The 20,088-nt window shown below is 46.2% G+C and overlaps 1 protein-coding gene across 2 annotated transcripts in view; it reads left to right on the top strand.

The window, feature by feature from the left end:
- Positions 1–20,088, top strand: part of LOC134511018 (mitogen-activated protein kinase kinase kinase 3-like) — an 86,077-nt gene that overhangs the window by 30,641 nt on the left and 35,348 nt on the right. For both annotated transcript variants that reach the window (XM_063324330.1, XM_063324329.1), the window contains exon 3: positions 9,572–9,681. In XM_063324330.1, coding sequence (XP_063180400.1) covers positions 9,572–9,681 — 110 coding nt within the window. The remainder of the gene's footprint in view (positions 1–9,571; positions 9,682–20,088) is intronic.

Here is a 20,088-nt window from a genome sequence, read left to right as displayed (position 1 = left end):
TCTACAACTGCCTGAAAGGAGGGGGGTAGAGAGGTGGGGGTCGATCTTTTCTCCCAAGTAACAAGTGATAGAACAAGAGGAAACAGCCTCAAGTTGCACCAGGGGAGGTTTAGGTTGGATACTAGGAAAAATTTGTTCACCAAAAGGGTTGTCAAGCATTGGAACAGGCTGCCCAGGGAAGTGGTGGGATCGCCATCCCCGAAGGTATTTAAAAGACAGATAAATGTGGTGCTGAGGGACATGGGTTAGTGGCAGTTTTGCCAGTGCTTGGTTGATGGTTGGACTCAATGATCTTAAAGGTCCCTTCCTACCTTGACAATTCTATGATTCTGTGATGTTGCATGGCTGTATTTGGGGGTGAAAATGGCTTCTTAGCTGGTCTTTGCCACCCTCTGCATTTGCAGGGATGTCTGGGGGAGGCTTGGTGATGAGTATACATGGGGATGGGGCCACGGTGGAGGGTGGCATGCTGCAGAGTGTGGGAGAGCTCTGCCACTGGCTCTGATCCCCTGGAATTTTACTGCACGTGGCACTGTCAGAGGGATGGCTATTTTGGGAGCAGAGGGTTGTAATGAACTGCAGACGTAACCCTGCTTTCCCTCCCTGCTGAGCTAAACCAAACACCTTTTGGATCCCGAGTCCTTTTCCATTGCTGAAGTTCCTGGTAAATCTCTGGGAGGAGGGTATGTCAGTACCATGCCACAGCTCTTCATGTTCGTCAAGAGAAATTTCTTACATGATTTGTGGCTTAGCCACTGCAACTTTTACATAAATGATAAAACTTGCCTTTCAACATGCTTGAAAGATACTGGTTTTGGTGTTTGCAAGGTACCGATCACCCAGTGTTTTAAGGGCATTGCTCTCGCCTTCTGTAAACTGAGGTGAATTCCCAGTAGCATTACCTTTTGGTTTTCCCGAGGAAATCCAGAGCAGTTGAAGTTTTTCCTTATCTCACACCCTGGATGTAAATATGTTATGACATAACATATTTATTTATTTGCCGGTTTATTATCTCTTGCTGTTTTCTCAGTGCTCTTACAGACGTGTTAAGGTGTTTGCTTATTTGTGTACATGAGTGTTTTGAGGACTGGTTGGGTCCTGCCACTGGGTGATCAGAATTAGTTATACAAGTGATATATAATTCTACTAATTATAATTTTTAAAAGAACTGATTAGGTCTTTCTTAAAGTAGATTCTTGCCTTGGGTTCTCTGATCTGTTGACTGTGTGATTTTACCAATCGTTATATGGGTCACCTGAGAGACAGCATGGGGTAGAGGGGGAACAGGAAGCAGGAACTCTCAAAATTAGCTTCACCTCCAAGAAAAGGGTCTGTGAGATAGTATAACTGCACCCTAAATCCACAGGTGTTTTACTGGCCATCTGACATGATGGACATCTGTAGCTGTCAAAAGCCTCTGATGGATTTGGTTTTGTTTCTTTTCACAAAGCAGTTACTGGTTGTGCTATAAAAGCAAAATGCAAAATCCAACCCAATGTCACTTATGGAGAGTAAACACTTACCGTCAAATTGTCAGGTAAAATATTAATAATCTTCTATACCTATTAGATGGTGCACCCTTTAGCATCATGACTTCTTGATAAGGAGAAATATGCTTTCAAGAAGCCCCAGCACCTCACAGCTTTAGTTACCCATGTGAATTTGTGTGTCCCAAGCTTAAGACGTCAGTGAGCAAACTCCTGCCAAGAAATCCTGCATATCAGAAGGGTCTTTCCTCATTTCCTCCTGTATAATTGCTCTGTTCGACCTGCTGAGCTGTGCCCTGCCCTGGAGCCGTACACAGGGGTGACCTTGTCATCCCTTGGGTGGGGATGCAGGAGGGTGAACGACAGCAGGATCCAGCTGCCGGCCAGCCTTTGCTGACTTGCAAAGGAAACGTGCTCTGCTGGTGTGTCTGCTCCAGTGCACGGTAATCTGGACTGGGGGAGGGTAACTGGGTAACTTTTATCAGGTACTGAACGCTGCACCAGGCAGTGGCAAAATGATTTGTTCATGGGGGTTTAATTTACCTGGAGGTTTAGCAGCATCTTTGTCACTGGACGGATGCGTGCAGCAATCTGTTTTGCCGCAGGTCATTCACAGACAGCCCTTTTAAGGGGGGTGAACTGCAATATTTGTACCTGCCTGTGAGAGTGGCTGGGTCCCTTCTTTACTTGCTTGGCGGCTTTTGTTACACTGCAAGTCAGATGCTTGAGCTTGTCGCTCGCTGGTCTCCTTCCTAATATTGACTGGAACAGTCACTGTGACAGTGTGATTAGTGTACTAATTGATCCCTTCAGCTATTAAAAATCATAGAATCATTTAGGTTGGAAAAGACCCTTAAGATTGAGTCCATGCTGTCTTGGTACCTCTGCCCTTGCTATTCTGTGCATGGCCTGAATCCTGGTGGCAGTACATGTCTGTAGATGATGTTTGTACGTACTGAAGAAACCCAAAGGTCTTGGATTTCTCTTCATCTCCAAGCTTTTTTTTTTTCTTTTTCCTTCTGGCTTTTGGAGAAAAGGCAGCATTTGTCTTCACAAGCAAGTTCTTTGACACTTGCTTTCACATAGGTTTCCCTGGACTGGGAAAGCATTCCCAGTACTGGTGTGACATCGGTCTTCTGATGATGGCAGTGGGCAGTCCAAGTTGTTGGTCCAGTAGATGTGAACTTTCACTGTAACGTGTGGGATAAGCTTGCTCTTACCCTGTGCTCACACTGCAAATAAAAATGAAAAGATGTTGTGGTCACTGAACATTGCACCCTACTCTGATATTTGCTGTGCTCTAATAAAATAAATTAAAAAAAAAAAAAGGGGACAACTGGGAAGAACTGTAGGAATGAATTAAGTATTACTCTAAGATGAGGGGAGCAGATTTCTGGGGTCCCTGAAAGATACAGGGATATCAAGATCTAATGAGTGGAATACAAAGCGAGCTATACTCAAACTGGAATTTAGAGAGAGATTTGTTCTAGGGAGGTTATTGGAATAGGTGCGTGAGCTCTTCAAGTGGAGACTTTCTAGTCAGCTTTCTGAAAGAGGCTGTTTTGCCTGATTCCAGGTCAAGATCGTGATGTAGAGGCTGCTAAATGAATTTCCATGGCCTTTGTTTACAGCCAGGAAGGCTAGACCAAGTTAAGTCCTTTCCGAATTTAAGCCCTGTGAACGTATTCAGCGCTGGCTGCAGACTTCTGTAATACTGAGCAAGACTTTTGTTTGTCTCAGATTTCTGTCCATCAAATGAGACCTAAATAACAGCTCGTCTCTCTTTCCATCTGACTGTTTAGCTGTAAGTCCATCAGAACAGGGACTGCCACTTGCAGGTGCTGAGTGATGCTGAGGTACTGAGTCTTAGCTTTCAGTTGAGGTTCTCTTTCATACATGATAAATGTTGTATGCCAGTTAAATGCATGTTTTCCAAAACGAGAGGAAAATGAAAGGCTGATGTCCTTTGCAGGCCAAAGTTAAGACTGTCAGTGCCATAGTCATGTGGTTCCATACTTCTTTTTCATAAAATGGTTGGAGTTGGAAGCGACCTTAAAGTCGCAACCTCCCTGCGCCTTTGAGGGATGGGGCATCCACAGCTTCTCTGGGAAACCTGTTCCAGTGTCTCACCACCCTCAGAGTAAAGATCTAAATCAACCCTCTTCCAGTTTAAAACTGTTACCGTTACTATGTTTTATTATATTTCAGTATTTTGTTTGTTTGCCTTTTGAAAGGGCTTTTGCTGAAGGTGCCAGTGTTTCTGGCAGGCTTCCCATCTTCTCCTCATCCCCTCTCAGCCTTTGCAGAACTCTTCCCTCTGCCTGGGGTTATCCCCAGCCGTTGCATCACCTTCCAGAGAGGTGGAGGCTGCTGCTGGAATTTACACAGGCACAAGTGCTGAACTGGGCGATCAACATCACGGTTGCAAAAAGCACAGAGGGCTCTTTAGTGACCACAGGTGGCCACGTCTGTAGTTTTATGCTGGATCCAAGCGGAAGTGTCTGTGACAACGTGCAGCCCGTTAGCTCCATGCTCTAGCCTTGCTCAGTAATGACTCAGAGGACAGTATTCTTCCCTTCTGCAACGTCCGGGATTTTGCCTCGACTTTTCCCACCCCTAGCTCTGCCTGATGTGTGTGAGAGGCCAAAATCAGAACTTGCCGTGTTTTACAAGGCTCTGTCTTACTTCTGCAGGCTTTTCTGTGTACTTCGTCCAGCTGGTGCTTTTTTTTGTGCTGTTGATGGAAGCAGCTTCATGGAACTACCGTAAGCTGCCTCTTAGTAATGACCTATTAGTGAAGCCAACAATAACAGCACTGTCTAGACCATCTGAACACAGCTAAATTATTCCTTTGTCCCTTCTTCATTTGCTTTCTCTCCTGACTGTTGAATTGTTTTGGGTGGTCCATGTTGACCTTCAGGCTTGGTATTTCTCCCTTGCTTTTTTTTTTTTCCCTTCTCGTTCAGCAGTGAGCCTGCTGTACTAAGACTGAAACTCCAGGTTCCTCTCTCCTGCACGCACGCTGGAACCAAAGCCATGTAGCAGCACCGGAAACTTGTATCTGAAGAGCAGAGAGATGTGTCATCTTGTGGCTTTTTGATTTCACTTCATAGTTGACTTTTTTTAAGTGCCGAATGCCCTCGATTCACATTGGTTGTGCCTGGGACCTGTGAGTCTTAACATCTTGCAGAACTGAAAACTTGATGAGAGAAGGGGGCATTCTGCTTTTGAAACAAGATCCTGCCAAAATGGATGAGTGTACTTTTATTAAAATATAAAACCAACCTTCCCACGTCCACTGTAGCTCCACCGGTCATTGCTTCCTGGGAGTGCTCTTGGCTTGCTTCTTCTCTGTGTTCCTCTCCTCTATGTGATTATGGATATTCTTCCCCGCCCCCAAACCTTTGGGAAATTAATGTCTTTGAGACCTCTGTTGGAATATTTGGTTGGAAGTGGTTCTTGGTTGGATGGGCTGGCAGCGTGATCCAGTGAGCTTTGTCACAGGAAGCTGGTTCAAAAAGAACAAAATTGGGGTGTTGGCAGGAAGTAGGGAAGAAAGAAACAAGTTTCCTACTGAAGGAAATAGCTGAAAATAAAGAAAGAGCTGAGGATGGAAGAAGAGACACTGGGGACAAAGGGACAGTGCTAAACGCAATTGATTTTTACATTTCATTTTTGCTGTCTGTGTAATCAGCTTTTCTTTGTCCTGATCTTCCATCATAGAAATACTCCTGTTTACGTGGAGCAGGCTTTGTACAATTCATCCTGTCAGCCCACAATACCTTAAGTGAATTTGTACAAAACGGTGCAAGAGTGAAGCTGGAAGAGGCGGCTATTCAGGAGCAAGAACCTGCTCGTGTTGTGCAAAGTCAGTGGTTTCCATGGGTCTCCGACTCCATCCGAGCTCTGCGGGTACTTCATTGGTGTTGTGCAACTTGCGGCTGTTTTGCTCTGGAGCCACAGCAAAGCCCGGGGAGATGTTTGCTGTGTAGTCTCAGTGCTGCCTTCTCGCAAGGCTGAAGCATGTGCGCGTCCTGCCAGTGCTGGAGATCCTGATCTTGCATGTCCCTTGGGCTATGGGATTCCTGTTGATTCCCCAGCATTTTTCTCCTGGGGAGAGCCATCCGTCCTGCACCCTCGGCTTGCTCGAACCAAGCCAAGCAGAGAGCGAGCAGCCTGTGACGCCCCTTTTGCTGGAGAGGCTTAGGAGTGGCATTTGGATTTAATTATCCAGTAAGCTTCAGTGCTTGAATTTTGACTGAACTGGCTGAGCTGGCCGCTTGTTTCCATGGAACAAAGTTCTCCACCCTTCTTGGGAGTCAGCTTGGAGACCCTAAGAGCAGTAATTAGGATGGGCAAGAGGCTTAGTCTGGAAAGCACCAGTCCCTGTGCAAAGCTGTCATGGAGAGGACTGGGAAGTGTCAGTTTTGCAACCGATGATGCAAATCTTGCTCTTGCTCTGAAGTTGCTTCAGAGCCTGGTGTGGGTTTTTTTTTCGTCTTTGTTTTGAACAGTTGAGGCTTTGGTCATAGCGCCTCTGAAATTGCAGTTCCCTTGGACTAAAATCACACTCTAAGTGTAGTTAAAAAGCTATTTATGCACATGGAAATACATTACTTCAAGGAAACAATGTATTTCTGCCTGGGCTTAAGTCGTGTTCTTTCATTCTCATATTGAAAGATGTTTTCTTACCTTATTTTATAGCTGTGATGGCACAGATGTGTATTTTGGTTTTCTGACAAGTAACACTCATGTTTTTAGTAAAAAAAAAAAACCCCTCAAATGCTCTTCAGAATGCTCTTTGGCATCTGCTGCTTAGTAGATGGAGGAGCAAAGATGCTGAGTTGACAGCCTAAATACAAGAAACATTTTCTGTTCCTTTTTTTCCTCCCTTCTAGTACCTGATTCAGGACAGCTAGAGCCCAGTTTTACACCACTGATACTAGGTTGATTAAGTTGATGGTTGGGCATTTCTGAAAATGGGCTAAATTTAAGCAGTTAGTGTAAGTGAGTGGATGTTTTTTGCTTTGCTGTGTTGGGAGGGATGCAAGAGGACGCTTCTGGCAGAGATGTGTAGCCTGACTTTCTGAAGAAATGCAACTTTCACAGCCTTGCAGGTGGGGTTGCAGCACCAGGAGTTTTTAAAACTGTATTTGATAGACTCGGAAGACTGTGTTGCAAAAAGTTTTGACAAAATTGATTGGGTAGGTAGAGGAGGAAGACCGTTTTACTGCTTTGAGGGCAATGTAATACTAACCCAACCTTTCCTGGACATTGGAAAGCGCTTGGTGTTTAAGGAGAAGACAGAAGTCCATGGGAAACTGGCCTTCCTTGCTTTGTCTGTCAGTAAACAACTTGTCACAGGTTAGTTTGAATACCCTGACGTGGTGGCCAGCGTAAGCCCTGTGGGGTAGGATTGGCAGTGAGGACATCCAGGTCTTCTGTGCACCCAGCAGATGGGATTTCCAGTCCCACTCTTTGCAAGGTTGCTCACTTCCAGCTTCCTGCTAGTGAAGTTACGTTGCAATCCCTTGTCCGTACGAGGGACGAAGTAACGAGGGACGAAGTAACCTCTCCCATAGGAATAACACTGAAGCAGTGACCGTGAATGCTCATCTCTGGGGGTAACAGTGATGGAGATCTTTGAGCTGAGGCGGATCCTCTCTTTCGGTATCTTCAGTGATGCCATGGGCTCATCAGACATCCTGACAAAAGCATGGTTCATGCTATTGCTCTCATCTGCATGGTTAATCCTCACGGGTACCTGTGGGATGTGGTGGGAGCTCTCTGGGATGTGGTCGTTGGAGGGTTTGGACCAGCTCTTGGGGGCTGCCAGGTCTTTCTCTTGGGAGGAACAGTGGGAGGAGCTGACAGTCACTCCAGAAAACTTAAAACTTACTCTGTCTGTGTTTGTTAGGGTTTTTTTTATTTTTTTAGTAGTAGTAGTAGTAGTATTGACCTCCAGCAAACCCTGCTGTACCTCCTTGGGACAGGCAGTGCTGAATCTTATAAGTTCTGGAATATCCTTGCAGGGCACTGGTGGGTTAACCAGAGATGGATCTCCTGAACGATGCTGCCAGGCACATCCAGGGAGGTTTGGAGGTGGAAGAGCGGTGAATTGGGTGGTTTTGCTAGCAAAAGCCCGGCTCTGCCACTGCCTGTTGAAGCCCTGTTTCCCTGTGACATTACAGACAGGGTTTTGTGTCAGCGAGTTCAGGAAACTTTTGTTGTCACTCGGGTTGGAAAAAAGAAAGGGGTGAGGGGCATTTCAGAGATTATAGCTTTGGTGGAAAATTCCTGGAGGGCGGTGTGTGGGGGTTTTGTTTTTGTGGTTGTTTTTTTTTTTTTTTAACTTGTCCCTCCCCTCTTTCCCTTCCCCCTCCCCCCCTAAAAAAGATATTTTTTTTTCTTCTTTTTTGTGTTGGTTTTTTTCCTACTACAAAATACGCCTGGAAAACTATGCTTTCCCCAGAGGTCCCTTTTAACAAATAAAAAAACTCCAAAACACCAAAGCACCAAAAAAAACCCAACTAGGGGAACACTTTTGTTATGTGTGGGCTTTTTGTTTTGTTTTGGTGGTGTGTGTTGTGTGTGTTTGTTTTTGTTTTTTTTTTCTCCTTTAACTAGAACCAAGTTATCTTTTTCTTGAGTGTTTTCTTACCCCTCTGGAAAAACATACCTGTGTTTTTACTGGGTAGGGAAATGTGGAAGGGGAGAAGAATTGCACTTTAATGTACTGTGATGTGAAATTTATTATTTTACTAATTAAATATTTAATATTCATATAGAAATATATATTTATATTTTAGTCTAATATATATATACACACATTGCCTAAAGGAAAACGTAGGAGTTTTCATGATGCCTCATGTAGGCATTAGCGCTTCTTTCTGAGCTCTAAAATAAGTGACACTGGATCCTAAGTATTTTCTCCCATTTTTCCCCCCTTATCTCTTTAAAGAGGTGGCTCTGGGTGCACAGCATGCATGAGAAATCTCTTTCTCACACCTTTCACTTTTTTCACAGCTTCAGTCCTGCTACAATCCAGCAGGAGAAGCAGGAAAAGAGGAGGTGATGCTGTATCCGAGCATGAGGATCCAGGGCATATACCTCCCTGGGGAAAGAACCTCGATCTTTGGGTCCAGTCCCCTGTGATTTCATACAGTTTTTGTCATCTTTCACATCTTTGCAGGCTGGCTTGGAGCAGGGGTGGCTGAAGACACAAAATGCAGTAGCCATGCTTGTATCTTTACAGCAATAGCTGGACGTGCCCAATACCTGCCTGTCTTGACTGTATCCTGAACATTGCCGCATGCAACAAGCTATGCGGTGCCCTGGATCCTGATAGGGCTTTTAGTGCTTGTGGCTGGTATTTTGCAATAAAAATGTTACTAGCTGCTTTAAGAGACCACATCAGTAGATGTAAAAGCGTTTAAAAGGAGGAGACTGGTTTCAGATCAAATGGGTCCCTCAGAGGTCTTCGTTACTGCAGAAATCAGGAATACCGTCTGGGCTCTCAGTGTATCTCTCTTTTATCCAGGATAGCTGAATCTGTTGCCTCTTCTAATGGCTTTCTTGCCCTCTCCCTTGGTGTTTCACTGGCTCTAGTTTTGAAAATCAGTTGTGGTTCTTGAGCATCTTTAATGAAGAGGAAGAAAAGGTGGAGATGAAGAACTGTGGTGTATTCCATCACCTGCTGTGTGAGCTGTGAGGGTCCTGAAAGGTTTCTGCCCTGTAGAGCATCATCTTAGGCCTCACAAACTGGATCCAGCCTCCTGGAAAATACGACTGGCCTATGGGTCCCTCTCCAGAGGGCTCCATGGGCAGTAGACATGAGCTATGAACTGGAGGAGCAGTGGCCACCCATACTCAGCCACTGGCTTTTCTGAGGATCTCTCTCACACGAAGAAACCTGTATTTCCAAGACACAGTGGGCTGGGAGGGACTGTGGTGTGGTCTTTGAATGCTGGACATCCTGTCTTTTGACCCATTTGGGTTGAAAATTTGCATCGCTGTATTTTTACACTGCGCTTCCAGGGGCGAGGTTGCCTTCCACACTTCAGTTGTGTCTCCTTCTTTTGCAGATGAAGAAGAAGCTCTGAACTCTATTATGAAGGATTTGGCAGCGTTGGGCAAATGTGGGGGGCTGCTGGACAACAACAGGAATAAAAACAGCGTCCACTCCAGCAAACAGGTAAGGCATTGCTCGAGTCCGCCCCAAACTCCAGTTAACCAAAGAGGTGGACGTGATGCTCACCATGCTGGGAGAACAGGGTTTAAATGTTGGAACTGAAGTTAACAAGTGCTGCAGGAGCTCAGCACATCAGAAATAACATAATTTTACTGAGGCACAAGCTTTAGGACCTCTTTCTGAAGAGAAGCTACAGGCATTCCTGTATCACAGAGGAGCAGCGGAAGAGCAAAGGAAAACAGTGATACCCCAAATCACTTACAAATGCAGCAATAGAGCCTGAAACTGGTTTTAGATCTCAAATCCCACCCTAAGGCACTTCTTTCTCTCGCTTAGCGCTGAAAGTAGTAGAATTTGTTACAGGCTATGCAGCTTTAAGTTTTGGATTAGTCAAATGTTTTCTATTGACAGCGTTGACGAAATACAGTATTTATCATCTGCATGTTTTACTTCAGATATTTGAAAGACAGACTGCCAACTTTGAGCTGTAGACACCCAGGCTCTTCTGGGAGGAATAATGTCATTCTTATATAAAGTGTTTAAATATTAATTACTGGTGTTTATGCTCCTAAAACCAAACACTTTGGCCCTGTTGCGTGTTCCGAGTTGATTCGGTGAGCAAAAACATTGGCCCTTGAGCGATGTCAGAAATTATTCGCTGACGTTGATATAATAGCTACAGTGGATTTAATAGCCTCTTTGCGTATGGAACAAATATTATGCGAGCACAAAAGTTGTGAAGAAAGAATTCACTTGTCAAAACAGCAAGAAAAAAAGAAAGAAGGGGAAAAATAAGGAGAGGATCGTGAAGCTGCTGGAGAAGCACGCAAGCAAATCCACTTGGAATTCCACTTCTAGTGCTATGGCCTAGAATAAGCTTGCAATCAACTTGCTGAATGTCTAGCGAGGAAGAAAACAAATTGTCATTTACTGTCGTCATGCGTATTTTAATGGCAGTAGTGCTACTAATGAAGAACTCTGGATGCAGGGCTGGGGGGGGGAAATCCTTTCCCGAATCCCTCTAGACTTCCTAGACACATGCAGATGACAACACGTGCGCACGTAGCATGTCTGTTTTAAAGTGTGTCCTGGCGGTAGCAGCTGTCCCAGTTGAATCACTGGATTTGTGTTCAGCTCATGCTGAAATAAGTCCAAGATGTTTACAAAACTGACCGGAGAAATTCAGAGCTGGCTCTCTGCAGCTGCAGGCAAGACAGACAATCCAGCGCAGTTTTGGATGGCTCCGAGGGCAGCATTTTCTGCAAGTTGATGGGTGGGGACCATACCAAGGCAGCTCGGGTTGCTTTCAGGATAGCAAAGCTTTTTAGATGTCCCTTAAATAACACATGTCTTTTTCTCGCAATGGGGGAAAATCCCTGCTGTCATTTTAGCAAACTTTTGCTGTAAGAGCTGCAGATGCGCAGTTAACCAGCTAGTTAGTTGAAAACAAGAAAAATAGTTTTCATGGGCAGAATTCTTACATACAAAAGTTTCATAAAACTGAAGTCTTGCAATCAAATTTGTATCCACAGCCCATCCACTCTGTAGCTTCACTTATAAAATCACCATTAGAGTTATGTTGTGCTCTACTGTTAGCTTTAGCATTGTTGGCTGCTGCTTGCGTTTAATATCATTATAGTAGGAGTCAAACTCTTCTTCCCAATTACAACACTGATGCCTGGAAAAACATTGCCTCCTTTATGATTTTTCTATTTATCCATAAGCGGACCAGCCGTAGCTGTGTGCTCATTGTTACTCAGAGCTCGCTGGTGGAGGAGGTGCCCATAGTCAGCATCCCGCTTTCCTTGTACATCCGGGGCTGAGGATTCAGACCAGCAGGCCCCACGAGATGAAGGGCGTTGGAGTATGTCGAATTGTTGCTTCACTAAATTGGACTAGCTGGAACAAGTCTGGCTCGCGGGACGACGGGAGTCTAGTCTGTGAGGTGGGGAGTGGCCAAAGTAGGTGGAATTAGTGGGGACTTGGTTCACGTTTGCAGCTCAAACTTTTAATTGACTTGTTTGGGTCACTTTTAGGTTTGTTTTTTTTTTTCCCCTTGTTTTTTAGCATGCAAATTGATTGCGGGGTGGGGAAGATTGCTTTGGAAATGCTGTTGTCATGCCTGTGATTTGTTGTTCCTTTGGTACTCGGTGTTCTCCCCCCCCCTTTTTCTTTTCTTTTTTATTTTTTCTTGTGATCAGGTTGGCTGGTTGGGCTGAAGAATGCACTGCACAGTCTCCCTTCTTGGAGAGGGACACTGAGGCATGGGGCATTTGGATGCTAAATTTTCCTCTTGGGGAATCTGATTGTCGGTGTCTCTTATGACGGCCTGCAGCAACGTGCCCTCATTGAAATACTTGGTTCTGGATGTTCAGTTGTTAGATTAAAAAATAAAATATTAAAATCTGTTTTTTCTGTGGAAAAATGCTTTTCTGAGGCATGGGAATCCTTTAGTCAGTGTTCCAAATTTCCACTGAAAAACACTTAAACAAGAATGTGTTGACTAACTATCCTGTCCCTTTGTGGCTTGCAGCAGTTTTTTTTGGTTCACAAAGAAACACAACCAAAGTGCTATCTCATCCCCGTCTCCTGGAGGGGTTCCTTAGTGCTCTCTTGACAAAAGTTGAAATTTGGAGCCTGCCAGATAGTATTCCTGATAGGCCTGGGCCACACAAGAAAGCAGTCTGTGGTGGTGTGTGCTACACAATATTTCTTCCCCAAAATAGCGTCAGTTTTGCTTCGGATCATCTTATGAAATGAACATCCTTTGGCAAATTGTGTGTGTGTGTGGGGAATCTTTTTTTTTTTTGTTTACTTTCCTTGCAAGTGAGTTTAGGACTGAGGCTGAGTCTCTGGATGTCCAATGCCTCATGGCAGAACAAGCTGGAAATGGGAACAGCTGTACTTGATGCATGGTGTGGGTGAGTTTCCTCCCTGAGATGGCCCAGGCAGCTCGCAGCAGATATGATGGCTGAGCTTGAATCTCCCGAGTCCTGGTCAGGTGTCAGCCGCTGAGTTCTGCTGCCTTTCTGCCTTGTGAAAAAAACAGGGCAGAGGGACGGAGATGTGACACCCTTTTCCTTCTGCATGTGAGTCACCATCTTGAAAAGGGAGCCATTCTTTGGGAACAGAGGGATCATCCTGACGTTATTCCTAGTGCATCCACTGCACTATTATTCCTCCATTATTCCCTTTATCACTCCATTATTCCTCATGCATCCTCTGCCATGGATGGAAGGAGCCCTTTCAGGCCTTCTCCTGGACTGGACAGACAAAGGAGTTTGTTTATAGCAGTGGCTCTGAAGAGGGGAAGGAGGAAACAGCAGAATAAAGATCTGCATTGTGATCACTAAGGAAAAGGATGAGTGGGATAAGAAGGGAAACCACAAAGAATTAGAAATCCCAAACAAAACTGTGGAGGAGAAAGGAGCAATTACATTAACATTTATTTTGTGTCTGTCTATTTACGTGCACATCCATTTATTTATATAAATAGCGCTTGGCAACTCACAACATGAAGTTGGTTGTCGGTTGCTGTGTTTCGGTCTAATGACAAGGCATTGGCATGGGCCTCTTATTGCAGCCGATGACAGCTAGCAACTCCTCTGTCACATTAATTTTGATTGCGAGTTCTCCCATGGCAATAAAGTCCAATATTTGTGAGAATGTTTTCCCATGCACAGCAAATGTCAGACTGACCCAAAAGTTATTCTTTTAGTGAATTACCTCCGGATTCTCTTTTGGCAAGTTGGATGCGGGACAAGGCTTGCTCATAACTAGAATAAAATACAGATTATGTTCTAGGGCTCTCTGTTTGTAGGTCTTAAAGCCAAACTCCTTTTAGGCTAATTGATCTCCTCTGTTTTACTGTTGGGGACTATGATGGGGGTCCATAAATATCACCTGGAAGACGGGAGTCTCTATGAGGAGATCTTTTGAGGTTGCCCCACCGGGGGGGCAGGAGCAAGGGACCCAGAGGGAAGTGGCACTGGCTGGGGAAGCCTTGGCTGGAGATGGCAAAGGCAGTGGAGTCCCAGGGTTTTGGGGAAGAGGCTTTCCCTTGTCTGTGTGTGGAGCTGACTTGGACCAGGGAGAAATCCAGCTGGAAAAAAAGCCATTCCCTGCCAGGTAGGTGGCTTTGGATAAACATTTTGAAGCCTGTGATTTCTGCTGCTGTGTAAACCAAAAATATCTATAACAGGGAGCAGTGAACCCTCTAGGCATCATCTTTCCGCTGGCCTCTGAGCTGCTCACGTGGTGGGCTTGTTTTTTCAGAGGAAAAGAGCTGCAAGGATCCAGGGGGACCAGGATATCTTGTAGCTTCCACCCCCTTGAGAGGAGAAGGGGGCAATCCCAGACAAACCCCTTTCTGTCTGATTGCTGAATAACCCGAAGCGCGTGGGGGTTCTGTGCAGATAATTCCTAATGACGCGGATTAGTCATCTCCTATTGCGGTTTGGGGACGCGGTCCAGCTGTCTGGCTTGTAACGAACATCCCGTTGCTAAAAGCAGGGGCGAGCGCAGGACTAATGCAAACAATGTGCATTAGTCGGGGAGGTGCAAAGTCCCCTCAGCCTGGCCCTGTGGCGCTGATTTCTCTTGGCCGAAGCCAGAAGTTGAGGAGAAATCCCACCGCTTTGTGGCTTTGTACAAAGGAGTAACTAGAGCCCTAATGCTTGAACGCTGCACCGCTCAGTGGGGTTTTCTCATTGCTTCCTAATCCAACAAGTAGAAAAGGAGAGAAGTGAAAATAATCCCTTGGTTTACCCTCCAGCATGGAGAAGTGGGTCTCCTTCCTTGCCCCTGTTTTACCCAGGGGGGAGACTGAGGCAAAGTAAGTGCCCGAGGTCTCGTGGGTGGGTAAGAGTGAAGCTGAAATGATCCCCCCTTGGTGCAGCGCTGAAGGGAAGACAAGGCCCCTTGTCATGATTTTTTTTTCCTGCTTTTCTTGACCTCATAATGGTTAATGCTGGAGTCAGAGGCTGTGTCCCAGCTGGTTTGTGAGGCAACCATGGATTTGGGTGGAAGAAGTGATCCAAAGGCTCTTGTCCCTGTGGTATCTCAGCATGGGCAAAGCTGTCCTCTGGTTAGGTTTGACAAGAGCAGCTTTAAAAGCAAGCCGCAGAGGCGGGCTCCGACCAGAATGCTGCTTCTGGTGGCAGCTGAGTTTGGGAGGAGGAGAGGACATGGTGGGGGGAGCTTTTGAACTTGGTGCTGGTCCCAGATTTTGCAGGGTGGCAGTTCTAGGTGCTTTGGCTCTCGGTGCCACAGGCAGACATGGAGGTACAGGGCTGTGTCCTCTACCGGCTCCCTGCCTGCAGTTGGCGGCATTGGGGCGATGCAGCGAGGGTGTCCCTGTGCCATCAGACACCCTTTTCCATGGCCATGGCATTGCCCAGCTTGGACCCATACCCCGATCTGATCGACCCTCTGGGTGTTCAGCAGCTGAGGGTGCTCAGCACCTTCTGTTCCTCCAAAGCCACTTCCATTTTAGGCCTAACAGCATGTTTTCTTGCTCTCCGTGTGTGCTTTTATTACAAACAGCACTCAGCTCTTCAGGGATCTCTGTGTAAGATCATGATTCACCTCCTTTGGAAACACTTTTTCCATTTTTTTTCCAAAATTTTCCTTAATCTAAACCAGTGCTCAGGGCTGCTTGCTCCAGCTTCCAGGGGCTGAGCTTGGCCAGGCCTGCTGGGGTACATGGTCGTCTGTCCCCATTCCTCCCCCTCCCCACCCCAGTTCCCGTCAGCGCTTCCTCTAAAGCTCGGCAGTTGTGGTCTTTTTGTGAAATTACAAGTTTTGAGGAAGGAGCTAAAAATACCTCAAGGAAAGCCTGGAAAGATGGTGATGGGTTTGTGGCCACTGCGGTGGCTTTGCTTTTTCCTTTCCGAGGCGGATGGCAAGAAAGAGTAAAATAGCATTTGTTAGCGGGGCTAGAGGAAATGCCGGTACAAGTATCTCGGAGAAGAAATTATTCCAGAAACGAAGGGAATTACTGTGGTATTTCCTGTCAGGGTTGTCGCTTATTTTGTTTGTGTCACAGCAGGGCCTACAGGCGCCAGCCGAGAGACGTGGGCTCCTCTGTGCCCCATGTCGTACGGAAATGCACGTGGAGAGGGAAAGCTGCTCAGTACATACAACCTGGGAGAGCAAACATCTAAATTTTGTGCTTGGCTCTGCCGCTCTGCTTTATAGAATGAATCATAGAATGGTTTGGGTTGGAAGGACCTTTAAAGATCATCTAGTCCAACCCATCTGCCCTGGGCAGGGACACCTCTCACTAGATCAGGTTGCTTAAAGCCCCATCCGGTCTGACATTGAACGCTTCCAGGGATGGGGCATCCACAGCTTCTCTGGGCAACCTGTGCCAGTGTCTCGCCAATCTCAAAATAAAAAATAAAAAACTTCCTCCTTATATCCAACCTAAATCTAGCCTTTTGCAGTGTAAAACTGTTGCCCCTTGTTTTGTCACTACAGAACACGCAGCAGGAGGAGGGAGGTGATTGTCCCCCTGTACTCAGCACTGGTGAGGCCACACCTTGAGCATTGTGTCCAGTTTTGGGCACCTCAATACGAGAGAGATCTCGAGGTGCTGGAGCGAGTGCAGAGGAGGGCAACGAAGCTGGTGAAGGGCCTGGAGAGTAAATCTGATGAGGAGCGATTGAAGGAGCTGGGACTGTTTAGTTTGAGGAAGAGGAGGCTGAGGGGAGACCTCATCACTCTCTACAACTACTTGGAAGGACATGGTAGAGAGGCTGGTGCTGGTCTCTTCTTACAGGTAATTAGTGATAGAACAAGAGGGAATGGGTTCAAGCTGCAGCAGGGTAGGTTTAGGCTGGACATTAGGAAAAAATTCTTCACAGAAAGAGTGGTCTGACAATGGAATAGGCTGCCCAGGGAGGTGGTGGAGTCACCATCCCTGGATGTGTTTGAGTCATTTGGATGTGGTGTTGGGGGATGCGGTGTAGGGGAGAACTCTGTAGAGTAGGGTTGATGGTTGGACTCGATGATCCCAAGGGTCTTTTCCAACCTAAATGATTCTATGACATGGTAAAAAGCCCCTCTCCATCTTATAAAGCCCCCTTTTATGTGTTGAAAGGCTGCAATAAGGTCTCCCCAGAACCTTCTCTTTCCCAAGCTGGGCTTTTTCTTCACACCCTGAGGCAAAGCACTTTATGCCTCAGTTTCCCCTGCTTGCTCCATTATCTACCTCAGCTTTCACAGTGATACCGTTGCTGAAACCCTCTGCTAGAGCTCAGTGTTTAAGGCTGGTGTCTTGTGGCATGGCCTTACTCCTCTCCTCTACCGTATTTAACACATCCCTTCTTGGATGTCTCAGCTTGTTCTCCGACACCAACTAATGACCTCTTAATTGTGGGGAGAGCACGGCTGCCATTAACTTCATTTTACACCTGATGGCAGGGAGGGTGAATAGCATGGCTTGGATTGTGCAAGGAGGAGTTGCTGTTGTCTTCATTCCTCACAAAATTGCAGAAGTGAGTAGGACCCAGCAGCCGCCACCACCTGCACCTCTTCTGCGACCTGTCCTCAAGCATTTGCGTGTTGTGTTGAGGTCCTTACGGAGAAGATGCTGATCCTGCCTTCCGTTCCATCGAGCATTTGAGACGCTGGGTGCAGACTCGCGTGAGACTTTGCTCCAGCACTTGGCGGTGCCCCAAGACTCGCTGTGTAATCTCAAACCAGTTGCTCCGAACCAGATTTCCATGGGTGTAAAAAATCACAGCCTGCTCTGGCACTTAGGAAGTGCTTTGCATCCCCCTGGGACTTCCTAGTGCTTTGGGCACGGCCCTTCTTTTTCCCTTTCTTTTTTATATTTTTTTTTTCTTAAAAAAAATTTGTTGCTGATAGCAGTGAGGAATTCAGCTTTAGCTGTGGGTTAAAAACACGAGCAAACCAGGGGAAGACTGCAAAATAAAACTGCAAACAACTTCTCGAACTATAGATAAATATATATTTATCCCTCTTCTAAACGCTTGCGAGCTTAAGGTCTCGGTTTCTTTAAGGGAGGCGAAAGGTTAGTGTGGTTTATATCAGGGGAAAAAAATAATACCTAATTAAGAAATGAAGGGGGTTTTCATTCTCCTGTTGCAGCCGGTGTGTTTGTTTGCTGTGCTCAGACGCAGAGCGGAGCAATGTGGGGCAGCTGGCTCGCTTCTCTTGGCTTCGAGCCACAGCACATCAGCCCTGTTATTGATGTAGAAGAAAAGGATGCAGCAGGGTTGTGGCTCCCCCCCCACATCCCCCCCCGCCCCCCCATTTTCTTCTCTCTCTGGAGCTTTATACAAGTGTTTTGACATTTTCCAGCCACAAGCTGTTCTTCAAAACTTATTTGTCTGCGAAAGTTGTGTTGCTCAGCACAAACAGGCAACGTGTGCTACGGCCCGGCTCGGTGCAGCGTTTGGGTCTGCGCTGAAAGTGAAACCCGTGTTTTGAGAGGTTTCCTGCACCAGGCCTGGAGCTGCGTGAGCTTTTCCCTTTACACGTCCTGCTCCTTTGTAAGGAGAAACCTTGAAAGTTCCTTGCCCTGATTTCGTTCTCTTACTCTAGAGAAGGGCTTTGCGGAGCTACATGCGGTGAACCCCCACCGGCTGATTTTAATACCAGCATCCAGGAGGGATGAACCAGCCAGACCCTGTTCAGAGAGACACATGAAACTAAAACTGGCATAAAAGAGCCCATATCTTTTCTTTTTTTTTTTTTTTCTTTTCCAACAGACATAACCCAAGGTGGCTATCCCACCTGTATTTGCCTGTGTCTCTAGATTGATTTGGACCTTCAACACTACATTGGTTATGGTCATCTCCTTTTGACTTTTGGACTGGTTTACAGTTAGTTTGGTATTTTTACAGGTTGAGTCTGGTTCTAGGAGTGAACCTGGAGTTTGTCCAAATGTTGTGGGTCTGGAGAACTGGCTGTAGCCACTGAGGTGATGTAAATGCCTGTTTAGCACAGGCGTGTAATGCTGCTGGAGTGCCCCATTTGGTGACTGTCCCAGCGCTGGTTCTTCCCAGCCTTTCTAGAAACACAGAAAATGCCACGAGCACAGATAAAAAGGATGCGCTTCAGATGATCCAACATGTTTACCCTGAATCTGCTGGGGTTTTTTAAGCTTTTCAACTGAATCGCCTCCAGCCTTGACTTCCTGAACTTCAGTGGGTGTTTGCAGAACTCGAGGAGCTGTCAGTTTAAAAATAAACCTGAAGATGCCCGTCCAGCTCATTTTCCTCATTAGGGACAAAGCTGTTTCACTGTGGCTCTGCTTTCCCTCTGAGAGGATGGAAAATGTGCCTTCACGCGCTGGCAATCCAGGGTTAGAGATAAGGCCCTCGCTCAGGAAGGGCTGTCACCCGCCCATTCGGGGATTATCCCTGTGAGAGGCAGGCAGCCCGGGACCGAGCCCTCCCTGGTGTTACCTCTCAGAGGGAGGTGGTGAGGACTTTCTTCTCCATGGGTATAAAAACACTATTTGGGGAAGCTTATGTGCACTAGCAGAGGCAGAGCCCTGGTTAACTGGGGTGACTAAACTTGGTTTGGGAAGCAAAGAGGGTTTTGATCTGCCTTGGAGACCATCGGAAAGCTCTGGAATGAGCCAAGGGATGCTAGAAGGATGCTTGGCTCAGGCTGGGTCTGAGAAGGCTGAATGAATGAAAAGGCTCCTTGTGGTCTCGATCGCTGCTAAATATGCACAAATAGAGGATGGAAGAAGTGGCTTTTACTAGTCCTTGCACAGTTGTGTGCCCAGTCTGCCCATGACTCTGCTGGCTCTTCTTTAGGTAAATTTAATGATTTCTCTTGAGGTGAGCAACAGGTCAGTTCAGGGCGGGCATTTACTGTGTATAGTGTAGTGATGCCTGATGCACTTTTGAGTCTTGTGTGTCCTAAGAAAATAACCGCCACCCCAGCACTGTTAGCGTTTAAAATCCAAGACTGTCCCTCCACTTCCATTATAGCATGCTTGCTTTTACTTCTTTCTTCGCCCCAAATATTCCTGTGTTCTATTAAACATCCTCTGGGCTTTGCTTTTTGGATTTCCAACAGAAAAGTACTGGAGTGAAACCATGGGAAGTGCTGAAGATGGACAGACATCAGACATTTAACATGTTTGCCTCTTTGATAGTAGTGCCTTGTTCCGAACTGAGTTCAGAGCATTCAAAACTTTCCACTTTTATTAACGCATTTTCTTAAAACTAACAGTTGCACAGATGAGTAAGTATCCTCTTGTTTACAGAAGATTTTATTTTTTGACGAGGGCTTTTATTGGCAATGTGGAGTTTCTCCAAAGTCCGTGAGTCCAGCAGGCAGCTCGTTCCAAAATAGGCCAGCTGCCCACTGGAGTTAGAGGAGTCTCCCTGAGAACCGCTGTCAGCTTTGCATCTGCATGTCAGT

Source organism: Chroicocephalus ridibundus, chromosome 2 (genome assembly GCF_963924245.1).
Source record: "Chroicocephalus ridibundus chromosome 2, bChrRid1.1, whole genome shotgun sequence".
NCBI lineage: Eukaryota > Metazoa > Chordata > Aves > Charadriiformes > Laridae > Chroicocephalus > Chroicocephalus ridibundus.
This window is presented reverse-complemented; position numbering and strand designations above follow the sequence as displayed.